The sequence below is a fragment of the Monodelphis domestica genome, chromosome 1 (assembly GCF_027887165.1).
Source record: "Monodelphis domestica isolate mMonDom1 chromosome 1, mMonDom1.pri, whole genome shotgun sequence".
Lineage (NCBI taxonomy): Eukaryota > Metazoa > Chordata > Mammalia > Didelphimorphia > Didelphidae > Monodelphis > Monodelphis domestica.
The window spans coordinates 321,983,747-322,008,900 of record NC_077227.1 but is presented as its reverse complement, the minus strand read 5'-3'; the positions used below and the strand labels follow the sequence as shown (position 1 = coordinate 322,008,900).

Below are 25,154 nucleotides of genomic sequence, written 5' to 3'. Positions count from 1 at the left end.
CTTTAATGCAAGGCTAGAACATGCATACTGTGCTCAGAGAATACAAAGTAGTCAAGTTTGAAGGCTATTATGTACATGTTGCAGAGAAATAAAGAAGATGAGGCCAAATTATGGAAGGCTTTAAATATCAGGCTAAGGAACTTGGATGGAAATTGGATTCATTGAACAATGAGGAGCTATTGGAGGTTTTTAAGCAGGGAAATGAAACTACCAGAAATGGCTCTCTGTGGCAATTAATCAGGTGGATATAAATGAATAAGAAAGGAATTCTTGGGTATGGAAATCAATTATGGTGAAAGATGATAAAGGCCTAAATTAACCTGATCACAAGCATCTTGGTACAAATGGTATGCTGCATTTGGAGTCACTTAACTTCTCTGAGCCTCATTTTCCAAATCTCTAAAAAATTAAATGGACTAAATGACTTTGAGGTCCTTTTCAGACCTAAATGTGTAAAATGAATTTTAGATTGAGTAGTCATTATGATACCTATTCTTGTCCATCGCATCCCCAAATTCCTCTGAGTGTACCCAAAATTTTGGAAGTGTTCTTCTTGGCTTTTTACACAATAGATATGACATTTGATTTTTTTAAAAGAAACACTTGAGCTGTCCCTCTGATCCCTCTGACCCATATGACCAAATGATCTTTTCTGATCATACATGTCTTAGCTGATACATTTTATGCCACTTTTTCTGTGCAGGTTGCCGTTGGTAATATGCTACCACCTATTTAATAGCCAAGGCACCATAGTCTTTCTCTTACCCTTTGGGGCAGCCACAATTTTGATTATTCATAGTATGGGGTATTCCATCAATCATAGTCTTAAAACATCATTTCTAAATTGCTGTGTCTAACAGGTAATTTTTTGATTCAGGGAATAATTTGGAATTGTCAAAAGTACTGTGTATAAAATTATCCACCTCTAATATCTATCTACATACACAGTGGTCTATCCATCCTCCTGCAAATCTTAGTCTGGAAAATAGCCATTTCTTATCCATTTATTTTTTCCTTGTGTGAATTGATAAGCCAAACTCTTGAGTGACTGAATCTATAAAATCAGTCCCTGAATAAACGTCAAAATTCTGTCACCTTAAGCATGATTTTCCTCTAATGTATGCTTGATATGGACCAGTTGTCCTTCCTATGTTATTCTTAAATACCATTTTTAAATCTTCATTTGGCACATATGTAGCTAAGGAAAAGCCAGGTATGATGGTTCCACTTTCAAAATGCTGACAGATCTGTTTGGTGTTTTTTTTCCAGTATTGTCTAAGTTCATCATGAGAGCAAGGAACCTCCCATTTTTGTCTCTGAATCCCCAATATCTAGCACAATACCTTAGCCAGAGTAGATATTTAATAATAATTGATCACCAAACTAATTTATCTAATAAGGTTTGTTCTCTTAGACCTGGAAAGTTTGAGAGGCATTCAACTTAATTTAAATTTATCTACTTATCAAATTATCTAACAAATTACCTTGTTTTATACAAGGAAAAAGAGAATTTGTTTCAGTGTATATTTCTAACCACATTATTTTTTAGTATGGTTCTTGGCTTGACCTAGTAGTAAAATTTTAATAAAATGTGCTTGATAAAACTTAGTAAAACATTTTACTGACACATATATATAAACCTCAATTTTGACTTTATTCTAGACTGCAAGACAGTAGCAAATACCTTTTGCAAATCTATGTCTCCTTTAAAATTCTCACTTGGTATCATCAGAGGCTGAATCAGATGCTTTTTTAGAGGAAACAAGCAAACAGAGTAAGATCTTGTGCTCTTTACATCTTTTAGTCAATTAGGTTACTATACAAATATGAGCTGCCCTTTTGCAAAAGCCTGCCTATTCCCTTATATCTTCATCAAAGATGCTTTCAGCAAGTATCTAGACTATTCTTATAAAAACGCTGTAAAAAAAATGGGCAGGTAAGCGTATGGGTCGATAGTTATTGACATCTTCTCAATCATCTTTTGGCAGGGAGGCAGTTAATAAGTTCTTTTTTTTTCCCCAAGAACTTGATGTCCTTACCCTCACTCAGATATATTGAAACTTGATCCCTTAGTGCCCTCAAAATTGCATTTCCTTTAGAATAGACTTTCTCTCTGTATAGTAGATCTAGATCACCTATTCATCCTGTCTTTATTTTCTTTACTATCATTCTATTGCTAACTACAGTACATAAAGGACTGTGATGTTAGTGTCCAAATGCAGTGAATCCACTATCACTAATGGAGAAAAGAGTTTTTCAGAAAAATATTATATATTTTTTTTCATTTTTTAGTCAATGTGCTAAGAGCTGGGAACACCCCCCCAAAAAAGGCAAAAGATAGTCATTGATCTCAAGGAGCCAATAAATAAGGCAAATGGCAAATAATAGAGGGAAGGCATTAAGGGGGGTCAGTAAAAAGCTTTTCATAGAATTTGAAATTTTAACTGGGACTTAATCAAGGAAGTAGAAATGAGGGAGAATATGACAGGCATGTAGAATATAAAATAAAATGCCCAGAGTCCAGATACAGATTGTCTTATCAAAAGATCAGCAAGGAGACTGATGTCACTGGATTGAAGAGAATGTTGGGGAGAGTAAGGTATAATAAGACTGGAAATATAGGAAAGGGCCAGATTATAAAGAGCTTTGAGTACCATAGAATTTTTTTTATTTTATCCCAGAAGTAATAAGGAATTACTATAGTTTACTGAAGTGGGGCTTGGGGAGGTACAGGATAGAGATGACGTGCTCAAACCTGTGTTTTGGAAAAATTAATTTGATAACTGAGTAGAGGTCAAACAAGACTTGAAACAGGGAGAACAACCAACAGGCTATTGCAGTAGTCTAGGAGCAAAGCAATGAGGGTCTGTACCAGGGTTTTTGGCAGTGTCAGAGCAAAGAAAGGAGTGTATATGAGAAATGTTATGGAGGTAAGATTGACAGAATTTGGCAATAGATTGTATTTAAGGGTGGTGGAGAGAATGAGGAGTCTGATGAAATTTGGGTTTCAAAAGCTTGGGTAACTAGGAGGAAAGTGGTGCCCTCAACAGTGATAGTAAAGCCTTAAAGTTGGGAGAGAGGGGTTTGAAAAGAATAATGTTTGATTTGAGCCATGTTGTGTTTAAACTGTCTACAGGAAATCCAGTTTGAGATGTCAAATTGTCGATTGGAGATGGAAATCAGAAGGTTAGAAGAGGGGGTAGGCCCAGATAAGTAGATATGATGATAATCATCAGTATGAATATTGAATGAAAATAGCTGATGTTTTCACCTAGTGAAATAGTTTCAAGAAGAGGATTAGCAGGGAATACCCACAATTAGTGGGTGCTACCTGAATGAAAATCAGCAAATGAAAATAAGGAATACAGGTAGGAAGAGAACCAGGAAATAATAATGCCGTTTAAACTTAGAAAGAAGAGTATCAAGGAGAAAAGGATAAAATAAAAGGATAATCAAAGTCAAAGACTTACAGAGAGGTCAAGGATGAGGACTGAAAAAAAGACTCTTAGGAATAGAGCACCAGACCTGGGTTCAAATGTGACTTCAGAGACTTCTTAGTGATGTGACCTGCACAAGTCAACTTAACTCTGCTTAGCCCTTGCTATTCTTCTGTGTTAGAATCAATCCTAAGACAGAAGGCAATGGTTTTTGTTTTTTCTGGTTGTTAATTTTTTTAAAAGCCCTTAGATTTGTCAGTTAAGAAGTCATTGGGAATGGGGACAGGTGCGTAGCTCAGTGGACTGAGAGCCAGGCCTAGAGACAGGAGGTCCTAGGTTCAAATGTGGCCTCAGACACTTCCCAGCTGTGTGACCCTGAGCAAGTCACTTAATCCCCATTGCCTAGCCCTTACACACTCTTCTCCCTTGGAACCAATACATAGTATTGATTCTAAGGTGGAAGGTAAGGTTTTAAGAAAGAAAAACAGAAAGAAAGATCATTTGTAACTTTGAAAAGAGCAGTGCCAAATGAATGATGAGGTCAGAAACCAGAGTATGGAGAGTTAAAAAGAAGCCAGCCTTCTCAAGAACTTTGAGAATAGGCATATTTGTAGGCAGTAGAAAAGCAACCAGTGAACAAAAAAAGATTCAACACAAGTGAGAGTGGACACAATTTGAGAGGGCAATCTACTGCAGCAGTTGGAATCAGTTGCACAAGTAGAAGGGTTTTGCCTTTGTAACGAGAGGAGCCACCTCTTCATGTGATAATGATAACAATATATAGCACTTTAAGCTTTACAAAAGATCTTACAAATATCTTATTTAATCTTCACAACAACCCTGGGAAGAAGATGCTGTTATCTTTATTTTACAAATGAGGAAACCTAAGTACACTGACTTGCCCAGTGGGGTCACATAACTAGAAAGTATCTGAGGCTGTATTTGAACTCAGTTCTTCCTGACTCCAGGTCCAGAGCTCTAATAACTGAGCTGACCACAGCTGCCTGTGATATGGTGTTGAAGAAGGTAGTGAGATGAGGAGAGCTCAGTAAAGGGCCTCAATTTTTTCAATAAAATATGAGACCAGGTTCTCAGATGAAAGGGTAGGGGGAGGAAAGCCATGGAAGGTGTGAGGATATATGAAAAGATTTGACAGCAGTTTAAAGGCCTTAGGATAATCTGAGTTAAGTGAATCTCTTAAAGAGCTTTCCATAAATTTAGGGTTTTTTCCTCCACTGCCTCATTCTGTTTTATGTCAATACCATTCATAAATTGTAACTATTCTAAGATTCTTAAAACTTTTTATTGATATCTTTGTTTCAACTTGACCTTCATTTTCCAAACATATCCCTCTCTTCCACAAAACCAGAGACATCTGTTATAACAGAATAAAAAAAAAGAAAGAAAAATAAACGAGTCACCAGATATAGAATCAAGATAGCATATGCAGTTACATACGCTTAGCCACCTCTATGTTTTGCTTTGTTTTTAGTTTTTATTTTTTTAAGCAGAGACTGTTTTTTGTTCTTTTTTTAAGTTCCAAATTGTGTCTTTCTTCATAATCCCTCTCCCACCCAATGAGAAGACAACATATTACAAAGCCGCATAGTCATACAAACAAATTTCTTCATTAGCTCCCTCCATGAGTAACCAAACAAGCTTATATTTTAAACCTGCATTGCACCCTGATTGCTAACATCTTTCTGTATGGCAAGAAAATTGTGCATATGCTGAGGCAGCTTCTGTGCTCTGTTTGTCTCCTTGTGGTGATCCATTTACAACAATTAAGCTTTGATAGTACATGGTAATGGTCTGTGTTAATGTCTGTTATTTTTCTGTTTCCCACTTTTAAAAATCAGATTGGAGGGACAGTTGTATACCATATCTTCTCATTTTCTTCTAGTTTGGTTTGATTTTTATATTTTTAAACCCTTACCTTCCGTCTTGGAGTCAATACTGTGTATTGGTTACAAGGCAGAAGAGCAGTAAGGGCTAAGTATTGGTGATTGAGTGACTTGCACAGGGTCACACAGCTAGGACGTGTCTGAGGTCAGACTTGAACCCAGGACCTCCATTGATCTGTCCCCTTTGGTGTTGATTTTTATATATGCTCTGACAAATCAGTTTCTTATGTGTATACAAGCAAATGATCTAGAAATAACTCTCTCATGGTGGCCAGCCATTTTCCAGATGTTAGTTTGGGGGGGGAGTTTTGTGGTAATGTTATTTGGTGCTCCCCATATCTAGTACCTCCTCACTCTGTTTTTTAAAATTAAAAAAAAGGGATTCCTAGTGTACAGGTGTGACTCTTCTGGGTAATCTATAAGCCTCTCACATCTCTTGTTTTTTACTCTCAAACTATGAACTAAAAACAATTTTTTTTTACATTCTCCTTGTTCTCATCTTTCCATTGATATCACTGAGCATTAAATACATCTTGATTTAATTCAGAGAATTCTAATGAGTTCTTCGTAAAACTTCTCTTCCTCAACCTATACAACAAATAATTACAGCATATGTTGAATCTTCATGGTGATAACTCTGCAAGTATATTTGCGATGACATGGTATCTTGTAAAATGATGTTTCTTGTTGTCCTTGAATGGTCTGTAAAACCACCCCTTCTAGCTCTGTTATTTGTCTTTCCGTTCATTTATCTTTTGGTGTCAAGAATGATATGATGGGACAGCCAGGTAGGTAGTAGAGAGCCAGGCCTAGAGACAAGAAGTACTGGGTTCAAATGTGGCCTCAGGTACTTCCTAACTCTGTGACCCTGAGCAAGTCAATTGATCCTTACCACTCTTCTGCCTTGGAACCAATTCTGGTCTTGATTCCAAGACAGAAGACCAGGGTTTTAAAAAAAGTGATATGATTCAGCTCTTCCTCATCAAGTGCCAGGCTACCATTACCTCTTGTTCAGGGTATCTGCAGCTGAATCAATATTTATAGACAGAAAACTGGTTAATTCTTAGCACCTTTTGCTCCCTTTTCTACCACGCTCCCACTGTGGTAGCAAAAACAGAAAAGCCTTTATAGGACTGAGAGCTACATTGTATTTTCCACTGTACTGTGGGCTGCCATAGTCCCCGAGTACAGCTCTTGGACTGCTAGTTGCCAGTTGCCAGTACTATACTAGAAACCTCTGGAGGATAATGGAACCTGCCAGAGCCTCTGTGCAATAGGTGCATCTTTGAGGATCTAGGTCATCTCCATGCCACAGTGAAGCATTACAATAGGACTTTATGGGAGAGATGCTTAAAATGCAAGAAAAATAACAGGTCTTTTCCTGCATTTCAAACCATATGACTTTTAGTTCTTACTCTAATGAAGTCTTACCTGCAGGCTCATCTTCTATCCTTGCCTACTTAAATGCTGCAAAATTCAACTGCTCTGAGTTGGTTTTGGTTTTTGTTTTTTTGAAGTTTAATGTTCTTTGATCATGTATGCCCCATGTGCCTATCTGGATGACATACAGAATCGCATTTATATATGGATATAATCATTTGGGGTTTTAAGTTCATGATTAAAAGTGATTGTTCATTCTGAACTCCTACAGGACTTCATCCATAGCATCTTATGGCACTTTTCTCATTCTGTCTTATATGTGCTTTTTATTTGTATATTGAACTATAAGCACATTAAGGTATTCTCCACAAGTGTCCTACACAGGACTTTGCATCCACCTATATTCATTGTATATTTATTGAATGAATAATATGTTTTGACTAATACCATCTTAGGCATAGGCTACTAGGTTCAAGAATCATGTGTGGTTTCCACAGAAGGTCAAATATGAATGGATATTTGTCTTAAATGACTTAATAGAATACAGCCATGCACCACTTAATGTTTCATTGGCCAACATCATTTCTCAGTAAATTGGTAATGATATTACTTTGACTGAACATCTCGTATGATAAAAGTGTTTAGCTTCTCATCAAGTGGCTCTTACTCTACTTTTAGCTCTTTTCCCAGTATACATTTCCCTATATTTTTTCACTAAATGATCTCAAATATCCCTTCCAGCTGTAAATCTTTTCATCCAGTTTGTTGAAACCATTTTATTACATTAGGAGGTATATGCCTATATATACCTGTTTTCAGGTTGTGAATTTGTTATTTACAGATTTAAACCTCTTTATTATAGAAAAAATTGTGTTTCTTTATTTTTCAGGTGGCAGAGCGGGCACTCTATTACTGGAATAATGAATATATTATGAGTTTAATCAGTGACAATGCAGCAAAGATTCTGCCCATCATGTTTCCATCTTTGTATCGTAATTCAAAGACCCATTGGAATAAGTAAGAAAATAAGTCACAACTTTGACCAGTAATGTCTACACTTTGTCAGTTTTGCTGAAGCTTCTTACCAGTTAATGTTAAAATCTAGATTTTAAATGTCAGTAAAAAAAACCTGAATGTGAGTCCAAATTTACACAGATTCAAGTAATACCATGGATTCTATCAGTGACTCTTTAGCTGCCAAGTTAACATCATGACATATTAGTTGACTCAGTCTTTATGGCTTCCACAAAGGCAATATCAGGATCTCACTCAGAGAAGCCAAAGTTTCCTCCTGGTGTTGGTCTAAAGATGGTGCTGGAGGACTTGGTAGCTAATTGTTGCCCTGGAATGTCTTCCATGTCCCTGAAAACAGAAGTGCAGTATTCCAAACCCATGCACTGAGGAATCCTTGCAGCATAGGAGTTAGAGTAGCTTCCTTTATACCACCAAGATTTGTAAAAAAGGGGAGAGAATGTGCTTATTAAAAAAACTAATAATATCTAAAAGAAATAAGGACATTTAATTTTCTTTCCTTCCAAATTTGTATTCCTCTATTTCAAGTATTTACTTATTGAATTTCTTCTTTTAAGACATAAAAAACTTATTCTGGATTTTTCCACATAGAATTTATGCCTTCCTCTACCAAAATCTTGCTCCAAGCTTTCATGAAAAGCTATACTATCAGAGCACAAGTTATGGCAGGCACTACACAGTGCAAAGAATAGGTGCAATGGATTTGAAGTAGAATATAGATTTGTTTTCCAAGGATCAGCCAATCCAAGTGCAAGAATCATTATCTCCACAACAGTGGCCAACTAAAGAAGAATTGTTTTAGTTACACAGCATATATCAGTTACAGCATAAAGGGATTCTGTTCTAAATTAGTGGAGGGATTACCCATAGAGATAAAATCATAATTTTGACATCATATTCTAGAAAGACTCTTAGACATATCCGCGTAGAAACACAGAATCACATAGCTGGAAGGGACTTTGGAGTTCATGTAGTCCAACTTACATCTACATAGGAATCCCTTCATCCTCTTTATGATATCCTTGACAAGTGGGGAGGCAGTCTTTTCTTGAATAAAACTCCAATAATGGGGATGTCACTCGAGGCCCCTATTATTATTTTGTGCAGCTCACAGTGGTATCAATCTAGGAAGCTGAGGTTTGAATCTCCATTCTAATATATACCACCCCTTGGATCATAAGCAAGTTGTTGCTTCACTTCTCTGAGATTGTCTCTCAGACCTCTAAGATAGGTCTAATACATTATACTGCCTGTCTCATTGGTTTGTTATGAGGAAAAGTGCTTTATTGGCTTTAAAGAAAAAAAAATGCAAGAGAATATAATTGTCATCATTGGAAGAACTGCCAGAAGAATATGTCTATTGTCTAACACTAGCCTAGATAAGTTAAGAGAGTCAGATTACCAAGTTGACTGCAGAGTAATCAGCCAGAGCAATTTGGGGATGGAAGGAATACTCTGATGAAATTACAAATCATTTATTTTTTCCATTTTATTTTTTTCATAATCAAGCAAAACAAATTCTCATTATTGCTCTTGTCCAAAAATGTGACTCATTTTCCATATTGGTCCCCCATTGCCTCAGATGAAGCCAAGAGAAGGGACATAATTGGCCCACTTCACACAACTAGGGAGCAGCAGAGCTAAATGAAAAAATTTCCTGATTCCTCAGTGGATATCTTTGACAATGCCTTTTACTGATGATCAGATTTGCACCCAGTCCTTTTTTTTTTTTCATCAACATGGATGATGAATTTGAATTACAAATAAGCAAATAAGTGGATGTCAAAGTTGGCACACCTTGTAATTATAATGCTATTCAGGATAACTTCATTACTTTTGATTTATTATTTCCTAAAATAAGAAACATAGACTTTTCATGACTTTTATGTTTTGTTTTGACCTTTTTACTTCTGGACTAAGCTCAACTTCCAAGCTAGCTGACAATTTTTTGTCTGGCTTATAAGTATGATGTAAGCATTATTAATAATAAGGAATTAGTATCTGAAAAAGACAAATTATTGGATGCCATTGATATATTCTAATTTTTCAAAATCTGAAGTTTGTCTCCAAAGGAATTTGTCTTAAGTACTATAAGTAATGTTCATTTTATTAAGATTTAAAATTTTGAAAATATGAGGATAAATTTAAGCAATTTTTCTTGAGCTTAGACTATCTAAAAACTAAAAATCAGTTTTTTAGGTAGGGGTTGGACTAGGTGATCATTAATGATTCCTTCTTGCTTTACAGTTTCTTTGATTCCTCAATTAACCCAACTGTTTGATGAGACCATGTTTAGTTTAGTCTTAAAGATTTTTGTTCTTGTCAAATTAAATACCTATAAATTAAATGTTTTCCCAAACTGATTTAATTCTCCGGTTATATAGCTAGCTACTACTGACCAGTGTAGTACATTTTTTAGCTTAAAATATTAAGTTTCAATCTGAAATTTTACTTGTAGAACAATACATGGTTTGATATACAACGCATTGAAACTCTTCATGGAGATGAACCAAAAACTGTTTGATGACTGCACGCAACAATTTAAAGCAGAGAAAATGAAGTAAGTTGTATTCTTCAAAATACATCATTTCTAAAGTGCTTTCCTAATTGTTGCTTATCAGTTTCTGCTGCTTTTCCTAGAAAATTCCTCTTAGCTTTAAATTAAAGTAAAGCTATGGCCCTTTTTCTCATAATTAAGAACTTTTACTTTGGTCTATAATAACTTTCTTGTGGACATACTTTATGAAATATACTGTATACAAGAACCATTTTCTGCATTCAGTAACTATTATCACCTTTTTTACATTTGAGAAATTAATCACAGAGAAGTTAAATGACCTGTCCATCACCCTGCCATTAACAGGTATCAGGAGAGGACTTCCAAACCATGTTTCTCCCGATTCCAACTCTGGCACTTTGTCCCCATCTTCCCTCTCCTCCCCCATTTGTCACCTCCTAGGGTCACTGGCAGAAAAGCATAGAGAAGATAGGAGTGTGTAGCAGAGCTTAGTTAAAGAGTCAGAATGACCAGAAAAGAGAAGCAATCCATCTTCTTGCCTAGGACATTTCAGGAAAGGGAAAATGGCCTATTTAGCCATATTGAATGACTAACAATAATGGGTCCCATCAAATCATTTCCTTTCATTCCTTTGACCTTATTAAGAACTTTTTTTCTCCCCACTGGCAGTTGCTCAACCTAATTTAGTAAGAATGACCAAATGGTCATTTTTCCCTATGTGCCCCATTGATATGTCATTTTATAAAAGATAAAGATTTCATGTTATGAAATATGCCCATTATCTAGCTTCCTTCCAAACATAAAAAGCTTTTTGCATTTCCCAGAATTGCATATACATTTTCATTCACATCAGTATTTATATATTTTGAATCTGTGATCTCTTCAATATGGGTACTCCCTCTGGCATTTTAATTTGACATTTTACTGTTTTTCAGAGAGAAGCTAAAAATGAAGGAACGAGAAGAAGCATGGGTTAAAATAGAAAATCTAGCCAAATCAAATCCCCAGGTACTGAAAAAAAGAGTAACATGAAAACATTTGGTGTTTTGTTAATGTCATTATAAGATCAGGTATTTGATATCATCTTAGAGGTGGGAAAAGAAACCAGTTCTACTAATAATGTATATGCACTATCTGCAATAAAAAATACTTTTAAACTTTGTAAACTTCCTCTCGTGCAAGTACTTATTTTGTGTGTCCCAACACTCCCCAAAGGCAAAAGAAAAGTTACCTTAGAATGTATAAAGTAAGTTTTTTTTTAATATATACTTGATCTAGTTATAGCTATAAAATGTAAACTCATTAATTATGCCATGGTTCAATGAATCCCTCAGTCTGGACCTTGGACCTTTAGATCACAATCAAAGCTTCTTTTCTGACAACTGCCATAGATAAAAAGCCTGAAGCAAAAAATTGCACATTCTCTTTTCATTTTAAGATAACACAAATTTTTTAAAGAAGTTGAATTCAAATTTAAAGAAGCTAAAATTAAATTTTATTAAAAACAAAGCAGTTAATTTTTTTCTCCTAGAACTGCTTTACTCTTTCCTAATAACTAAGCACCCAGAACATTACTACAATTTCACAGGAGTTAGAACTGGAAGACACACTAGAGATCATCTAGTCCAACCCCTTATTTTACAGATGAGGAACCTGAGGCACAGAGGTCACGTGACTTGGACAAAGTCACAAAGCTAGTAAGTAGCAGAGCCAGGCTTTCTGACTCTGAATCTGGTCCTGTTTCCCATCAGCCCAGACTGCTGGGGCAGGTATGCTAACAGTCAGTCTGTCCTTTATCTTCATTCATCAGAGTCGTACATATCAAAAAAAAAAGTTGCTTTTAAAACTGAAGGCAGTTAAAATATTTTGTCATATAGTTGTAGTTCCCAAATTGATTCCCCAATTTGGAGGGATAGCTCTTTGAAATGGAGACCTTCGGTTTTGTGTACATGTGGTATTTGTAAATTCAAAGCAGCATCAGTTGTGAAACCTTCTGCCTTCTATTTGATATGTCACTCTGATTCTAATGATGCCCTTTATTGAATATCAGTCTCTGAGTCTTTTCCACACCAAGATTTTATTCCCAAGGTTCCCTTCCACTCTGCTTAAAAAAGATAAATAATTTCCTAACCTGGTGAGAATCATAGGTTGAATCAAGATGCAGAGACACCCCATAGTTTTCCTATTAGGGTCTATAGTTATTTTTTGTTTTCTTCTAGGAAAAGTTCAAAAAAATTTTTAAATATAATCACTCAAATTTATTTGATATGCATCTCTTTCCTCTCATTTATTACCGTTCTAAGCCCATAGGTTTTTGGCAAGCAGTAAGATTAAATCCTAGGAGTAAATTTGAAAGGGGCAGCTAGGTGGCTCAATACATAAGAGAGCCAAGCCTGGAGATGAGAGGACCTGGCTTCAGATCCAGCCTCAGACACTTCTCAGCTGTGTGACTCTGAGCAAGTCACTTGGCCCCGATTGCCTAGCCCTTACTACTCTTCTGCCTTGTAACCAATATTTAGTCTCAATTCTAAGACAGAAGGTAAGAGTTTTTTAAAAAATAAAAAAAATCATAAAACTTCTTTTTAAAAAGTAAATTTGAACAAGTGAAACTCTGAAGGTAATGTGAACATGATTTGTGTCATAAAATATGTATTATTTTAAATTCTCAAAAATTGTTTATGAAAGAATGGTAACAAATGAATTAGTTTTATTACCACTTCTTAAATGTTTATGAAAACAAACCTATTGATTTTTATTACCTTTCTGTTAGAGCTTCATATTAAATCTCAATAGTTACATCATTTTATGTTATTTCATAAGCCTGGAAAAGTTAACTTCTTTTAAGTCACATTACATAGAAATATGTTATTATTGCTTTAAATATATAGTATATAATATTCAAAGTACATGGTGAAACTTTTTCAAAAGTTTTTAAATTGTATTTCTTTTTGCATACATGTTTATGCTAAGCACTTTCTGCTTAATAGGTTCCTGGTATATGGTGTTTGGAATTTTCTTAAGCAAATGAATTTCAGATAGTATTCTTAAGTCCTCTTTGGAGGTTTCTTAAAAGATACCATCAAACTGTACAACTGATATAGATCTTGAAGCCTTAAATATGTGTGCCTAATGTTGCAAAAGTATCTTGCTTAGATAATAATAATTTAACACTTAAACTGTACCAAACAAATTGTAGTCAGATTTACACTTAAAAATCCACAAACTGAGAATTTTTTCTCTTTGTATACTTGAAGTCACTGTCTTTAAAAGCATATATACATACACATATGTAAAAAATAGGTCACCTGACTATGAATAAAATACAGAAATTAAGTTAAAGTAACTTTATGTTTTAACTTGGAAGAACCAGTCAGGTGTGTAGACATTCAGTGAACACGGGTCTAATTTGGTACTTATTATAACATAATCAATGTTTTTTCTTCTTTCTTCCTAATTGCTGGATTTTCTAAAGTTTGATTGTTATCCTCTTGATTGTCATTCTTTTGCAATATTCTTGTAACTCTACCAATCATGTAAAAGTAATAATTTTAACCCACAATCATAGTCTTCAAATAAACCACCTTGTGATGGCAATTACAAACTTCTGTAATACTGTACTGTGAATTTTAACATTGTTCTGACTTCTCCATCTTTGTCTGTACCATTTGTGACTAAATCATAGTAACATCTGTTAGCACCTAACTATTACATGATAGTATTTGAAAATGGAAAATACTTCATGGGTTAAAATTTCAGAGTATGAAATTACAATGGGCTTAGCATATATTCTTCAAATTATTGGGAGAAAAGACTAGTTTTATATGCATTTTAGCATATTGCTTACGGTCTTGTATCTAAAATTTTGTAGGTTCTATTAACTTTATCATATAACAACCTAATACTAAATAGTTTCCAAAGATAATACTTTGAGATGATTGAAACCTAGTTTTCAGTCCCAGATCTAACTTTTGGTAGAATGTGTCATAATTGTATTATTTTTACACTGGAATTGCCAATGACTTACCATATGTCCATTGTTATATATTTAGAAAACTTGTATTTTGCTTACTCATTGCTCACACGTTTTTCCCCATTTAAAAAAAAAGTTTCTATTTGCATCTTTTTCTTGGATACAGAAGGCAACTATATTTAGAGGTTTGCAAGGATTGGGGTACTTTAAGAAGGATTCAGTTCCAATCAAATGCATTATAATCAACCTTTTTAGTTATCTAAAATAAATTATTCCTTGAATTAAATACTACTTCACATAGCGATAAATGCTTTGAAGTATATGGTAGTTCCTTCTTAACTGAGAGTGACAATTTTAACAATTTGCATTTTAGTACACAGTGTTTAGTGAAGCCAGTACCATGAATCTCCCAGTTGCAATGGAAACAGATGGGCCTTTATTTGAAGATTTACAGATGCTGAGAAAGACAGTCAATGAAGAGTCTCGTCAGGTAAAATTATGTGGAGATAAGTTGAGCTGCTCTTAATAAATACTGACATTTTAGCTGATGGTACTATACATGCCAGTACCTTTGTCTTAAACAAATCTATATTATAAGCTGCTGAAAAGTGACATAGCAAAGTTCACCCACTGGTCTTATCTAGTAACGGGATCACTAATAATATTAAATGGTAGTTTATTTTTTTAATTAAATTGCCTGAATCCTGTATTTTCTTTACCTAATCAGTTAATGGCAGTAATTGAGAAGCTAATAACACTAGCTTTAACTCCTGTACAGCTCTTATTCTTAAAAACAGTAGCAGCCTCCCACCTCCCCAGCCCTTTCTTCTCCTGCTTCCCTGCTATTTCAGCTGTAACCCTGAAGCAGTCTCTTCTCTGTCTTCATCAAAATTACTAATTGCCCCTGGCCACACTGGAAGCTACACAATAGAACAGTTCTTTTCCCTCTCACCACTTAAACAAGAACACTAGTTGGGGAATTGGAGGGTCGGGGGGCATCCTACAGAGGTCAGTCAAACTGGCCCATCTGGCCTGGAGTTGTGATAGAGGCAGATGGCTAGATTCATGGAGGGAATATTGAAGAAGCACTCACTCTGTACTTGATGTTGTGCAGTACTATGCACACAGGAATGAAAAGCAATCACTGCCCTCAAGGAACTTATATTGTCATGGGAGAAAACAACACTGAATTTTCATTGTTATAGGGAATTGCCTATGGGCTGACAGACCTCCCTCTACTTGGGAACCCCAGCATCTTCTCTGCTGTGTCTTAGAAAAGTGAGGCACTGAAAGGTTGTCTATGCCCATACAACTAGTGTTTATCAGAGGTGAGACTTGAACTCAAGATTTTCAGTCTCCGAGAGCCTGTTTTGTTTCCATTTCATTTGGCTTCCTCTGTGTCCATTTTATTTTTGTTGTGTCTTTCAAATTACAAATCCAGTGTAAGTTAATCAGTTGAAGCAACATGGTATAGTGGGAGAAGAGAAGGGAATAATAAGCATTTATGTAGTGCCTAATATTTGCCAGACACTGTGCTAAGTGCTTTTAGAAATAGGGTCTCATTTGATCCTTACAACAACTGTGCAGGAAGGTGCTGTAATCCCCATTGTACAACTCAAAAAACCAAGGCAAATAGATTGAATTCCCTAGACACTTCACACACAACTAGTGTCTGAGGTCAAATTTGAGCTCATGTCCTCCTGACTCAAGCTGAGGCAGCACAGTATAATGGGGTCAGAAGACTTAAACTTTCTGTTCCTATCTTGGCAAGTATTGATCTAGATTATCTTGATTACCTTCCAGCTCTAAAATTCTGTGGCTATCAGAGTTCTTGGTAAATCAGGTTTCACTGTCATAATCCCTTCTCTGGATGTTTTCTAAGTACTTTTGGCCTTGGCCTGCAACTTTTGTGGGGTTTTGTTTCATTAGTTATAGGGAAATTTGATTTCTTCTTCTGGCTTCATTACTTGCCATAGAACTTGTTGAACCTTTCTGGACCTGTTTTGGGAATTGGAATAAATCCCTACAGTCTCTTCCAAGCTCCAGTTCTGTGTTTTATGAGCTTTTGAAGTATGCCTTTGGGTAGTAGTAGATCCAGATGGGAAGTCAAGTCGACCACTCTGGAGTCTGTTTCACTAGTTCTTCACTTCAGTGTTTTCATTTAGCCTCTTCCAAGATTTAAGCAGTTCTTTTACTTCCTCCATCATGTTCCCCCATTCATATGTTAAATGAATAAGCACAAATTTAACCTTAAGCAGATTCAGGAAAACTGAACCTAGAAGCAGATTCACTCCAGTATAACATATTATATCTTAAAGGTGTTTTGGGCTCTCAAGAACTATGAAAACTCTAGCAGAGCCTGTCAAGCTAAAATGCTGTCAAGAACAGGCCTCCAGGTAGTCTGTCAACTGTCTGAGGACCAAAGTAGTTAAGTTTGGAGAAGTTTACCAACCAGTAAAGGATTTTTCAGCCACAACTCATGTTGGGGATTGTGATCTGTATGGCAATAAGGATTATCCTTGCTGAATTAAATCTCTGTGGCTGCTTTGCCCTTTGTCCACAACTTATTCCTTTAAGAAATTGCAAAATTAGTACAGTGAAATAGATTTTTTTAAACTGACCCTTCATTGTAACTATGAACTATTCTGTATGATATATAACAAATTACTCTCTGCTTTACAGCTAATTGCTAAACCCAATTAATACAAAAAAGACTATAGTTTTGTTGCTTTTTGTTTTGTTTTTTCAAAATTCAGTAACTCAGGGTACATGCCACCAAATTAATCATGGATTTAAACAGATGTAGTAATGATTTTTAAATAATGTTTGATAAGAAAGTTCAATGCATTAAATACCAGAAATCAGCAGACCTTTTTTCAAACATCCTGGATCAATAGCACCTGTGTCATCTCTAAATCTGGGTGTCCAAGTAGGTCAGTGAGCATTTTTTCTATCTCACTGAAATTTTAAATTATGACCATTTCCAGGCTTAAGGTAGAAACAACTCCTTTAAAAACATGAGTAGTCCATATGCTGCATAATCTGTTAATCACTGGCCTTTATACTTCTGTGAGATAACTCAGTGCTCCATGAAATAGAATTATTTAATTTTTAGAGGAGGGGTGTTTTACTTCTTTTTAAAAGTAAAGGGGAAATAATTTGAATTCATTCTTCTTGACTGTCCCAAAAACCAGGCATTTCCATTTTAGGTTTGCTGAGTTTATTTGAGAGAAATAGCCTGACGGTATAGTTAGAGAGATGACCTTGGGGTCTGGAAGTCCTGCCTCTGACCTACACTGATAGAAGTTTCCTATGACAGTGAAATCACAGATCAAGTCTCTGGCACCATAGGCCATTAAAGGTTCATTTAAAAATACTGCTACAGAGGCAGCTGGGTCGCTCAGTGGATAGAGAGCCAGGCCTGGAGACAGGAGATCCTTGGTTCAAATCTGGACTCAGACACCTTTTTTGTGACCCTGGGCAATTTAACCCTAATTGCCTAGTCCTTACCCCTCTTTTGCCTTGGAACTGATACTCAGTGTCAATTTTAGGACAGATGGGACAGAAGTGTTTTCAAAAAAAACAGCCTACTTCCAAGGGGTCAGGAGCTCTGAAGGCCCATCTGCCTAGAATAGCTTTGAATACCTGTACAGTCGTAACCTGGGTATCGTCAGAGGTATCATTACTTGCTTAATCTGAGACAAGTTCATTACTAGAGAGCTGGCTATCATGGGATCAATTTTTTAATTCATGAAGACCTTCCAGTTGTTGATCACTAGTAACAGCTCCTTCGTAGAACAGTGAGGAGGAAGGTGCTGTCTCTCCCACAGGTTGCCTTTCCCCTAGCACTGGGCCTGGAACAGAGGAGACACTTCATAAATGTTTCTTTGCTGGGCTTGTCTTGTTATCCTAGAAGAGTTTATTTACCTACCATATTTCCTGAGTGCTTCCTTTTTGCAGTTGGGGGGGGGGGGGGGGGGGGAGCAGAGAGCACACCCTGCTTACAGGCTGTTACAGTCTAGCTAAGGGAACAGACTATACAAATAACTGCACCCCAGGCAGCATGAGAGAAGCAATCACTTCACATGGGAGATAGGAAAGGGAGGGGAGACTTACAGGCAGTCCTTGGCTTTTTTTTTTTTCATGAATTACAAATTTAGATCTGTGTGGCTGCCATATAAGTAGTTCTAGTCTGACAAAAACCATTAGTCCATCACTTCCTGGGGACCAAGTTAAAATTCTTGTCCCAAACGTCAGCTGTTTCTAGACAATCTCAGTAGTTCATTGTCTACATACAGTACCAGGGCTGGAGTCTTCAGAAGATCCTGGATTCAGGTCTGGCCTCAGACATTTCTGGGCAAGTCACTTAACCCCAGTTGCCTAGCTTTTGCCCTTCTGATCCTAAGACAGACGGTAAGAGTTAAAAAAAAAAAAGATCCTCCTTTTATAAAATGTTGACAGGATCTACTTTTGAACGTTTAATGCTGTTTTAAAAATTAGTTAACTTAATATATATTTATTTGCCAAATTAAGTTCCCCCTGATTGTTTGGCCATTATATTTTTAGGAAAGCAAAGAGAACTAACAACTAGAACAATTGCCAGTGTAAGGTTTAGGTCTAGTTAAATGCCTTTTTTTAAATGTTATAATTGAATTTTTGGCACATTAACCTTTATGCTATATTGATATTTTGCACAATGGGTTGTTTTCTGTAGTTTTTAGTTTATTTCTTACTAAATTTATTTTTGCAAAGTAATAAAAGTATTCAAAAATAATTTGTATTAAAAATCAGGAATGGTCACAGAACTTGAAAATTGTTATGTTAATTTAAAGAATAAAGAGAAATATCTGGAGAAGGAACCACTAAAGCAATTATTATTTATATTAATCATTAAAAGTGTTCATTTCCATTCCTCTGTAGAATTTCATTGAAATAATATAGTTTGGGGGAATATGTAAAATCCAAATTTTTCATTTGGAAACTTTGTAAAACTTGTGTGAGCTCCTCTAGTACCTCAGATAAAATCTACTAAGTTAAACATGGATCATATTTTGAACAGAGAAATTTAAAATGTTTGCAATTCTTATTTTGACAGTCGGTCGGGAGAAAAACAGTTTCACCCATGCAGATAAGGAAGGTGTAAAAAGATGCAAAGTGTGAAGTTAAGGTATTAATTATTAAACATGTACAATATAAGCCCTAACTTTAGAAAACAACAGACCTTTTTAAACTACATAATTTTATACATGAAGTATTTTCCTTTTTTCATGTCATTCCAACTTTGTAACAATAGTCAAGAATTGTTCTTTAGAAACTTCAATCCCTATCTAGTAATAGTTTTATCCTGAATTAAATTATAATGAACCGCTAACTCTACTAGTAAGAGAGCAATGAACCATTATAATATCCACCTTATTCTCTTACTTTTAATATTTATTTAAAAGCCTTAAGAAATTTCAAAAATGTATCCCATTTCACTCTCACCTGAAGCCTTATGAATTTTTTTAAACCTGCTTATTTCAAATCTATGGCTAAGTGAGTTTTTTCCAGTAATCATTCTAATAACATTTGTGATTGTCATCTCCTCCAGCAAGTATTATTCATTAAGTCTGACGGTTTGCATGTCTGTCTTCACTTCTGTTTTCTCATTTTCTTCCTTGCAAATTATAAAATTATTCTCTTTTTGACCCACTAAATTATAATATCTAGTTACAAAAGTCCAGTATATGTGTATGGCAGTTTTTTGCACTGCAGAAGCCTCTCATGTCATATTGAAGTTTTCTGAATTTTGATTAATCGGTTCCAAGGTTTTAATCACTGTCATTACTATTAAATTGGAATTATAAAAGTCACTGAAATACCTGCTTCTAAAATCAGTAAATATTCTAGATTGATTTTTTTTCTTAATGGCTACCATGACTTGTTGGAAGATTCAAAGAAAAATCTAATAGTACAGAGGAATAGTGTATAGGAAGGCTTGACATCCAGAATTTCTTATGTTGTTGATTCTGTCAGACCCATTTCTTAACTGAACTTCCATACCTTTGCCATCTTTCCTAAGGAAAAAGACTCAAAAGATAAATCATTTCCTTAAAGGAATTAGAATTTTTTCATTATGGTGAATAAATAACAGTTGATATTATAGAAAGTAGTCCTAAGATAACATCAAATTAGGAACATTTTTCAGTCTTAATTTTATCACTTCAATTGTCAGATGATTTACTATTAAGGAATAATTTTATCTATGTGTTGATAAAACAGTCTCAACAATTAATTGTTATGTTTTAAATATTATGACTGGTTACACACACACACAAAGCTTTAAGATAGTATGTATCTGACTCAACCAAAAGGAAAGAAAAGATGGCTGTTTATATATTATGTGATATGGTTTCTAATTAACTACCTTTTTCTAAAATAGAACATTTTTTGTGATATCTGCTTATTATTTATATTTGGTAACTTACTAATTTATTGCCTCAAAAGTGTGAATTGTCCGCTATTCTAGAATTTATTACTTTAGAATATTATTGTGCTCAAGCTATATGAATATTGCTCTTTTCACTACTCTTTTAAAATCTCATTGATGGAAATAGATTGCTACAACTAATCACCTCCCCAAATACCCTTGATATTGAGGCTCCTTTCGTTAAAGCCACATTTATTCAATTCTTCATGCAAAAAGGAGGCCTTATTTAACTAAACCAGACCTATTTACCAGAAAGAATAAGACGTATCCTAAATTGCAAAGAGAGAGGAGGAGAAGGGGCAGACACATTTTATTCTCCGAAATGAAATTATTAAAATATAATTAAATACATTTCACTAAATTGCCCTTTTAACTTTCATTTGTTATACATCTTTTATTGGTTTTAATATATGTTAAAGAGTTGGCATTTATTCTCTTACCTTCCAGTAGAAGTTGAAACTGTATGAAACCTCTCTGTTCAGTATGATTAATAGATAACTGTTTTACAAAATAAAAGGAAATGTGGGTTCAGGAAACTTAGAGAAACCTGTAAAGTATACAAATAAAATAGATCATTATGAGCTTATTTACAAATAATAAAGATGAAAAAATGCCAACATTTGACACATACCATTTCCCTTTCTTATTTCATTTGAAGAAAGCCCCTCTTGCACGTTATTGTTTGGTATTCCCAGCAACACAGTAAAGCCTTTTTATGATATGTATTTAGCCAATTTTAACCACTTTTCTGAAATGTATTTCGTTCTTTCAGATAGCTTAGTTTTTAGCCAACTTCATTGCATTTTTAATTTCAGGCACAGAAAGATCAGAAAAAGGATCGTCCAATTGTGCGACGCAAGTCAGATCTGCCTCAGGATATCTATACCATGAAAGCCTTGGAACCCCATTGCAGAGATGATGAAATAATATCACATGTAGCACATGATGGGCATTAGCTTGCTACCATGGAATATATGGGAAAGAGACATATTTTTTTTTATTTAGTAGAAAATATATACATTTTGTGCCATACAAATCAGTTGTACTCAAAGTCAAAAGCTTTCTTCAACCCAGTTCTGTTGGCAATAACTTAATTCAGCATACAGCTCAAGATTATTAGTTCAAACAATGGTAAATTGTAAATTATCAGGCTCCATTTGCAGAACCCTGGGTTGATAAGTATTCAGTGACCACATTTTCAGGTGGTGGTGCCGTCATAACCCCAGCATATTCTAAATATGAGTATTTCAGTTACACATTAGAGCCAAATAGAAAAGCACCCTGATCATCATCAACTCCATATTTCCACAGAACAGAATTTATATCCATTAAAAATAGCTGGTAATATGATAATGTCAAATGGTTCCAAATCAAAAGTACACTTTAAAGTATTACACATTTTAAGACTTTCCAACCTTGAAATTTTTTCCACTTTGTTCTATACCAGCAGTTTTTAAGTACATGAAAATGATTCTTCACATTTTAATACAGCTTACAAAAGTTGACTTATGACAATCCTCAGTCGCTCTTGTTTTTCTGTTATTTCTTTACTTTGGATAGAGACATGTGTATCATGTCTTAGTAGTTTTACATATAACTAAAGCCATATCTTCAGATCTTTGATACAGCACCAGTATTCCAGGAGTACACTGGTAGAAGAAATTTGTTTTCCCAAGAGCTTTTTCTATCTACCTTAACTAGAATTGGATTAACTTTTTAAAAATGCTTCATTTTCATTGTCCAAATTTTATTTTGCCTTCAGTTGAACATTGTTGCCCCTTATTCAGGCTCTTGAACCTTAATAAAATATTTGGGCTCTAAGAGTTCAGAATGTTGTAGAAGAGTCGGAAGAAAGTCATTTTTCAGTTGAATCATTTCTCGGCCTAGCCCAGCCTGCTGCCTTCCAGCAACACTAAACATCAGTTCTAAAATGTGACATTGTTCTATGTCTTTGAGGAAGTGTTGGTCTCAGAGCTTAGAGGAAGCAACAGTGTTGGTAATTTTACGTAAATGTATTTTTTTTCCTGTTGAAAAGAGCACACATGTTACAAATACACCTCACAAATAAAATGAAAATGCATCTGTTTCCATTGAACTTCAAATGCTGCTATATATTCCACAGACTTACTTGCATGTAATGTACTTTTTGTTTTAAATGGAACAGCACGGGGAGGGGGAGGGTGGGTACTCTTTAAACTTAGTGCTTTGTCTATTTTTTATTTTCTCTCAGGGTGGCCAGTATTTTGACTTATTTATCCTGCTTGAAAGCTGTTTGAGATGTGTTCTGCTATTCTAAATGGGTGATTTTAGTTTCTTTTGTCTGACAGTAAGATGATATAACTTTACTGTTAAATGTCAATGCATAAGAAGATAAAATATGGCTTCTTTAAAGATTTTTTTTATTAAACAATAAAATGAGGTCTCCTGCATCCATAAGATATTGTGAAAAGCAGACATATAGAGGACTTGTGCAGATATAGTGCCTGCTATCTGTCAGTTTCATTTACAGTCCATTTCTGGTGTTTATTTCCTTTTGTTTCGGAGGAAAATCATTTGTTGGGGGGAGGGGTTTTATTGTAAAGAGAGAGAACTTAATTAAAAGATTATACCCCTGCTTTAAAGTGGAAAAGTCCACTTTGTAAGAACAAATACTTCCTGTGAAACTTGAAGAGTATCTGCTTTACCATTATGAAAATCTATAATTTAAGAAAAAAAAAGTTTAGATGCCTTCTCCTTTTGAGGGAAAAAGGGTGCTTTTTTATTGTATAAAGCAGTGTCTTATGTATTTTGATATACCATTGTTTGAACTTCCATCTTTAGCTGGTAGATTATCAATAGATTTGATTTGGGGTTTTCACTATGTTTGTGCAAGAGATTTCTGGAAAGAGTGTCTTTTTTGCCCTAGGGGGGAAAAGCATATATATCAATGTTTGGTTGATTATGTAAAAGCTCAGCTTTTAAAGAACATCTCTAAGTTTTATTTCTGCTCTTTATCGAAGTTAAACATTCACCAAAAAGAGATAAGTGATGGTTTTTTTAAGAGAAACTACTTTCTGCTGAGGTCAAAAGTATGACCTGATATGATACTTTGGCCCATTCGAGTTTTCGTAGTCACTATACTAAGATTCGCTATGCTAACCGTTCAACTTATTATCCAGGTATATTGTGTAATTTATACTGAGCTCATTTTAAAACTACATCCATCAAAAGGAAGCTAGAGTTTTGGTGACTGTTTTTCTTCATGAAGTTCTATGTTTAACATCCTTACATTTTCCATAGCATACCTGTGCATCAGGAATGTCAACAATATTACAAGTGTCTTTTTAGTGTGGCTTTAGTATGGCTTCATTTTAATATTGTACATACATTGTACTTTCTTTATGGTAATAAGTAATAAAACTGTAGACTTCATATTTTGTACAAAATGTCCTATGTACAGAATAAAGACGTTCATAGAAACAGCAAACATAGGTAAGTGGCACAATTATTTTTCCTTAGACAATATCTGTAACTTTATGCTTTAGTGAAATGTTAAGTTCAACTGTACCTACATATTTTTTAACATTTTGTAATTCAAGACTTTTTGTTCAGACATTGTTTATGAAGAGAAACTTCATACACTTGCCATTTAATATGCTCTTTTATCTAATTTTAAATTCTAAAAATGGTGTATTATATGGTCTAAATAAAGAACATGTGAATTTTACTTGTTCATCATGAAACTAAATTTAGCTGCAGGGCTGGGTAATCTGCTCCTGGTGAATACTCAAAATAACATTGGATTGTTCTCTCTTCATCCAGAATACATAGATATTGCTATGAACATTAGAAAGGGGGCTTGCAGTTAATTATCAATTCTTTTTGAAAGTGCTCCATAAACTAATTTTTAAAGCTTTGTAAATAAAAGTTTTCATAGACTGATGTCTTTTTAAAATTGCTAGCCTGACCCTTTTTCTGATCAGCTAACATGAGCTAGAACCAAAGGGGAATTAAAGAAATTTCAGAAGGAACATTACTTGAATTTTGTAAGTTCTTATATTTAAGAAAAGTACTAACCTAGCAAAACAAGTCTTCAAACTGTAATAACCATTTATAACATTGGATCCCAGATAATCCTTTTCCCTACCCCCCCCCCATTAAGTTGATCGCTGTGATCAGTAATGCTGTTTGGAGAGTGATATATTAATACATATATATGTATGTGTGCGTGTATATTAAATACTCCTTAAAGGAGAGAAAGCATTGTCTAGAGGAGGCAGGAGAACAAGGTTCTTGTTCCCTTTCCACCATTACCTAAACCTGCCTTAGGCAAAGCACTCTCTACCCAAAAGCACATTGCAGACCCCTAATGTGTTATACAAATAATTGTGTTGTTTTTTTTATGTGTAAATAGAACACCCTGGAGGTTCAAAGAGACTGTTAGATAAGTTTAGCTTGATAATAA

At 34.9% G+C, this 25,154-nt stretch overlaps 1 protein-coding gene across 11 annotated transcripts in view; it reads left to right on the top strand.

Annotated features, from left to right (window-relative positions):
• Nucleotides 1-24,416, top strand: part of PPP2R5C (protein phosphatase 2 regulatory subunit B'gamma) — a 219,947-nt gene extending 195,531 nt beyond the window's left edge. For 7 of the 11 annotated variants that reach the window (XM_056811259.1, XM_007473568.3, XM_056811260.1 and 4 more), the window contains 5 exons: nucleotides 7,611-7,738; nucleotides 10,212-10,313; nucleotides 11,207-11,279; nucleotides 14,615-14,731; nucleotides 21,526-24,416. In XM_056811259.1, the coding sequence (XP_056667237.1) occupies nucleotides 7,611-7,738; nucleotides 10,212-10,313; nucleotides 11,207-11,279; nucleotides 14,615-14,731; nucleotides 21,526-21,666 (561 nt within the window). In that variant the 3' untranslated portion in view covers nucleotides 21,667-24,416. Of the gene's footprint in view, nucleotides 1-7,610; nucleotides 7,739-10,211; nucleotides 10,314-11,206; nucleotides 11,280-14,614; nucleotides 14,732-19,336; nucleotides 19,409-21,525 lie in introns of all 11 variants that reach the window. The other 4 variants (XM_007473569.3, XM_056811262.1, XM_007473570.3 and 1 more) reach the window with 2 other exon arrangements.
• Nucleotides 24,417-25,154: the final 738 nt, after the last annotated feature.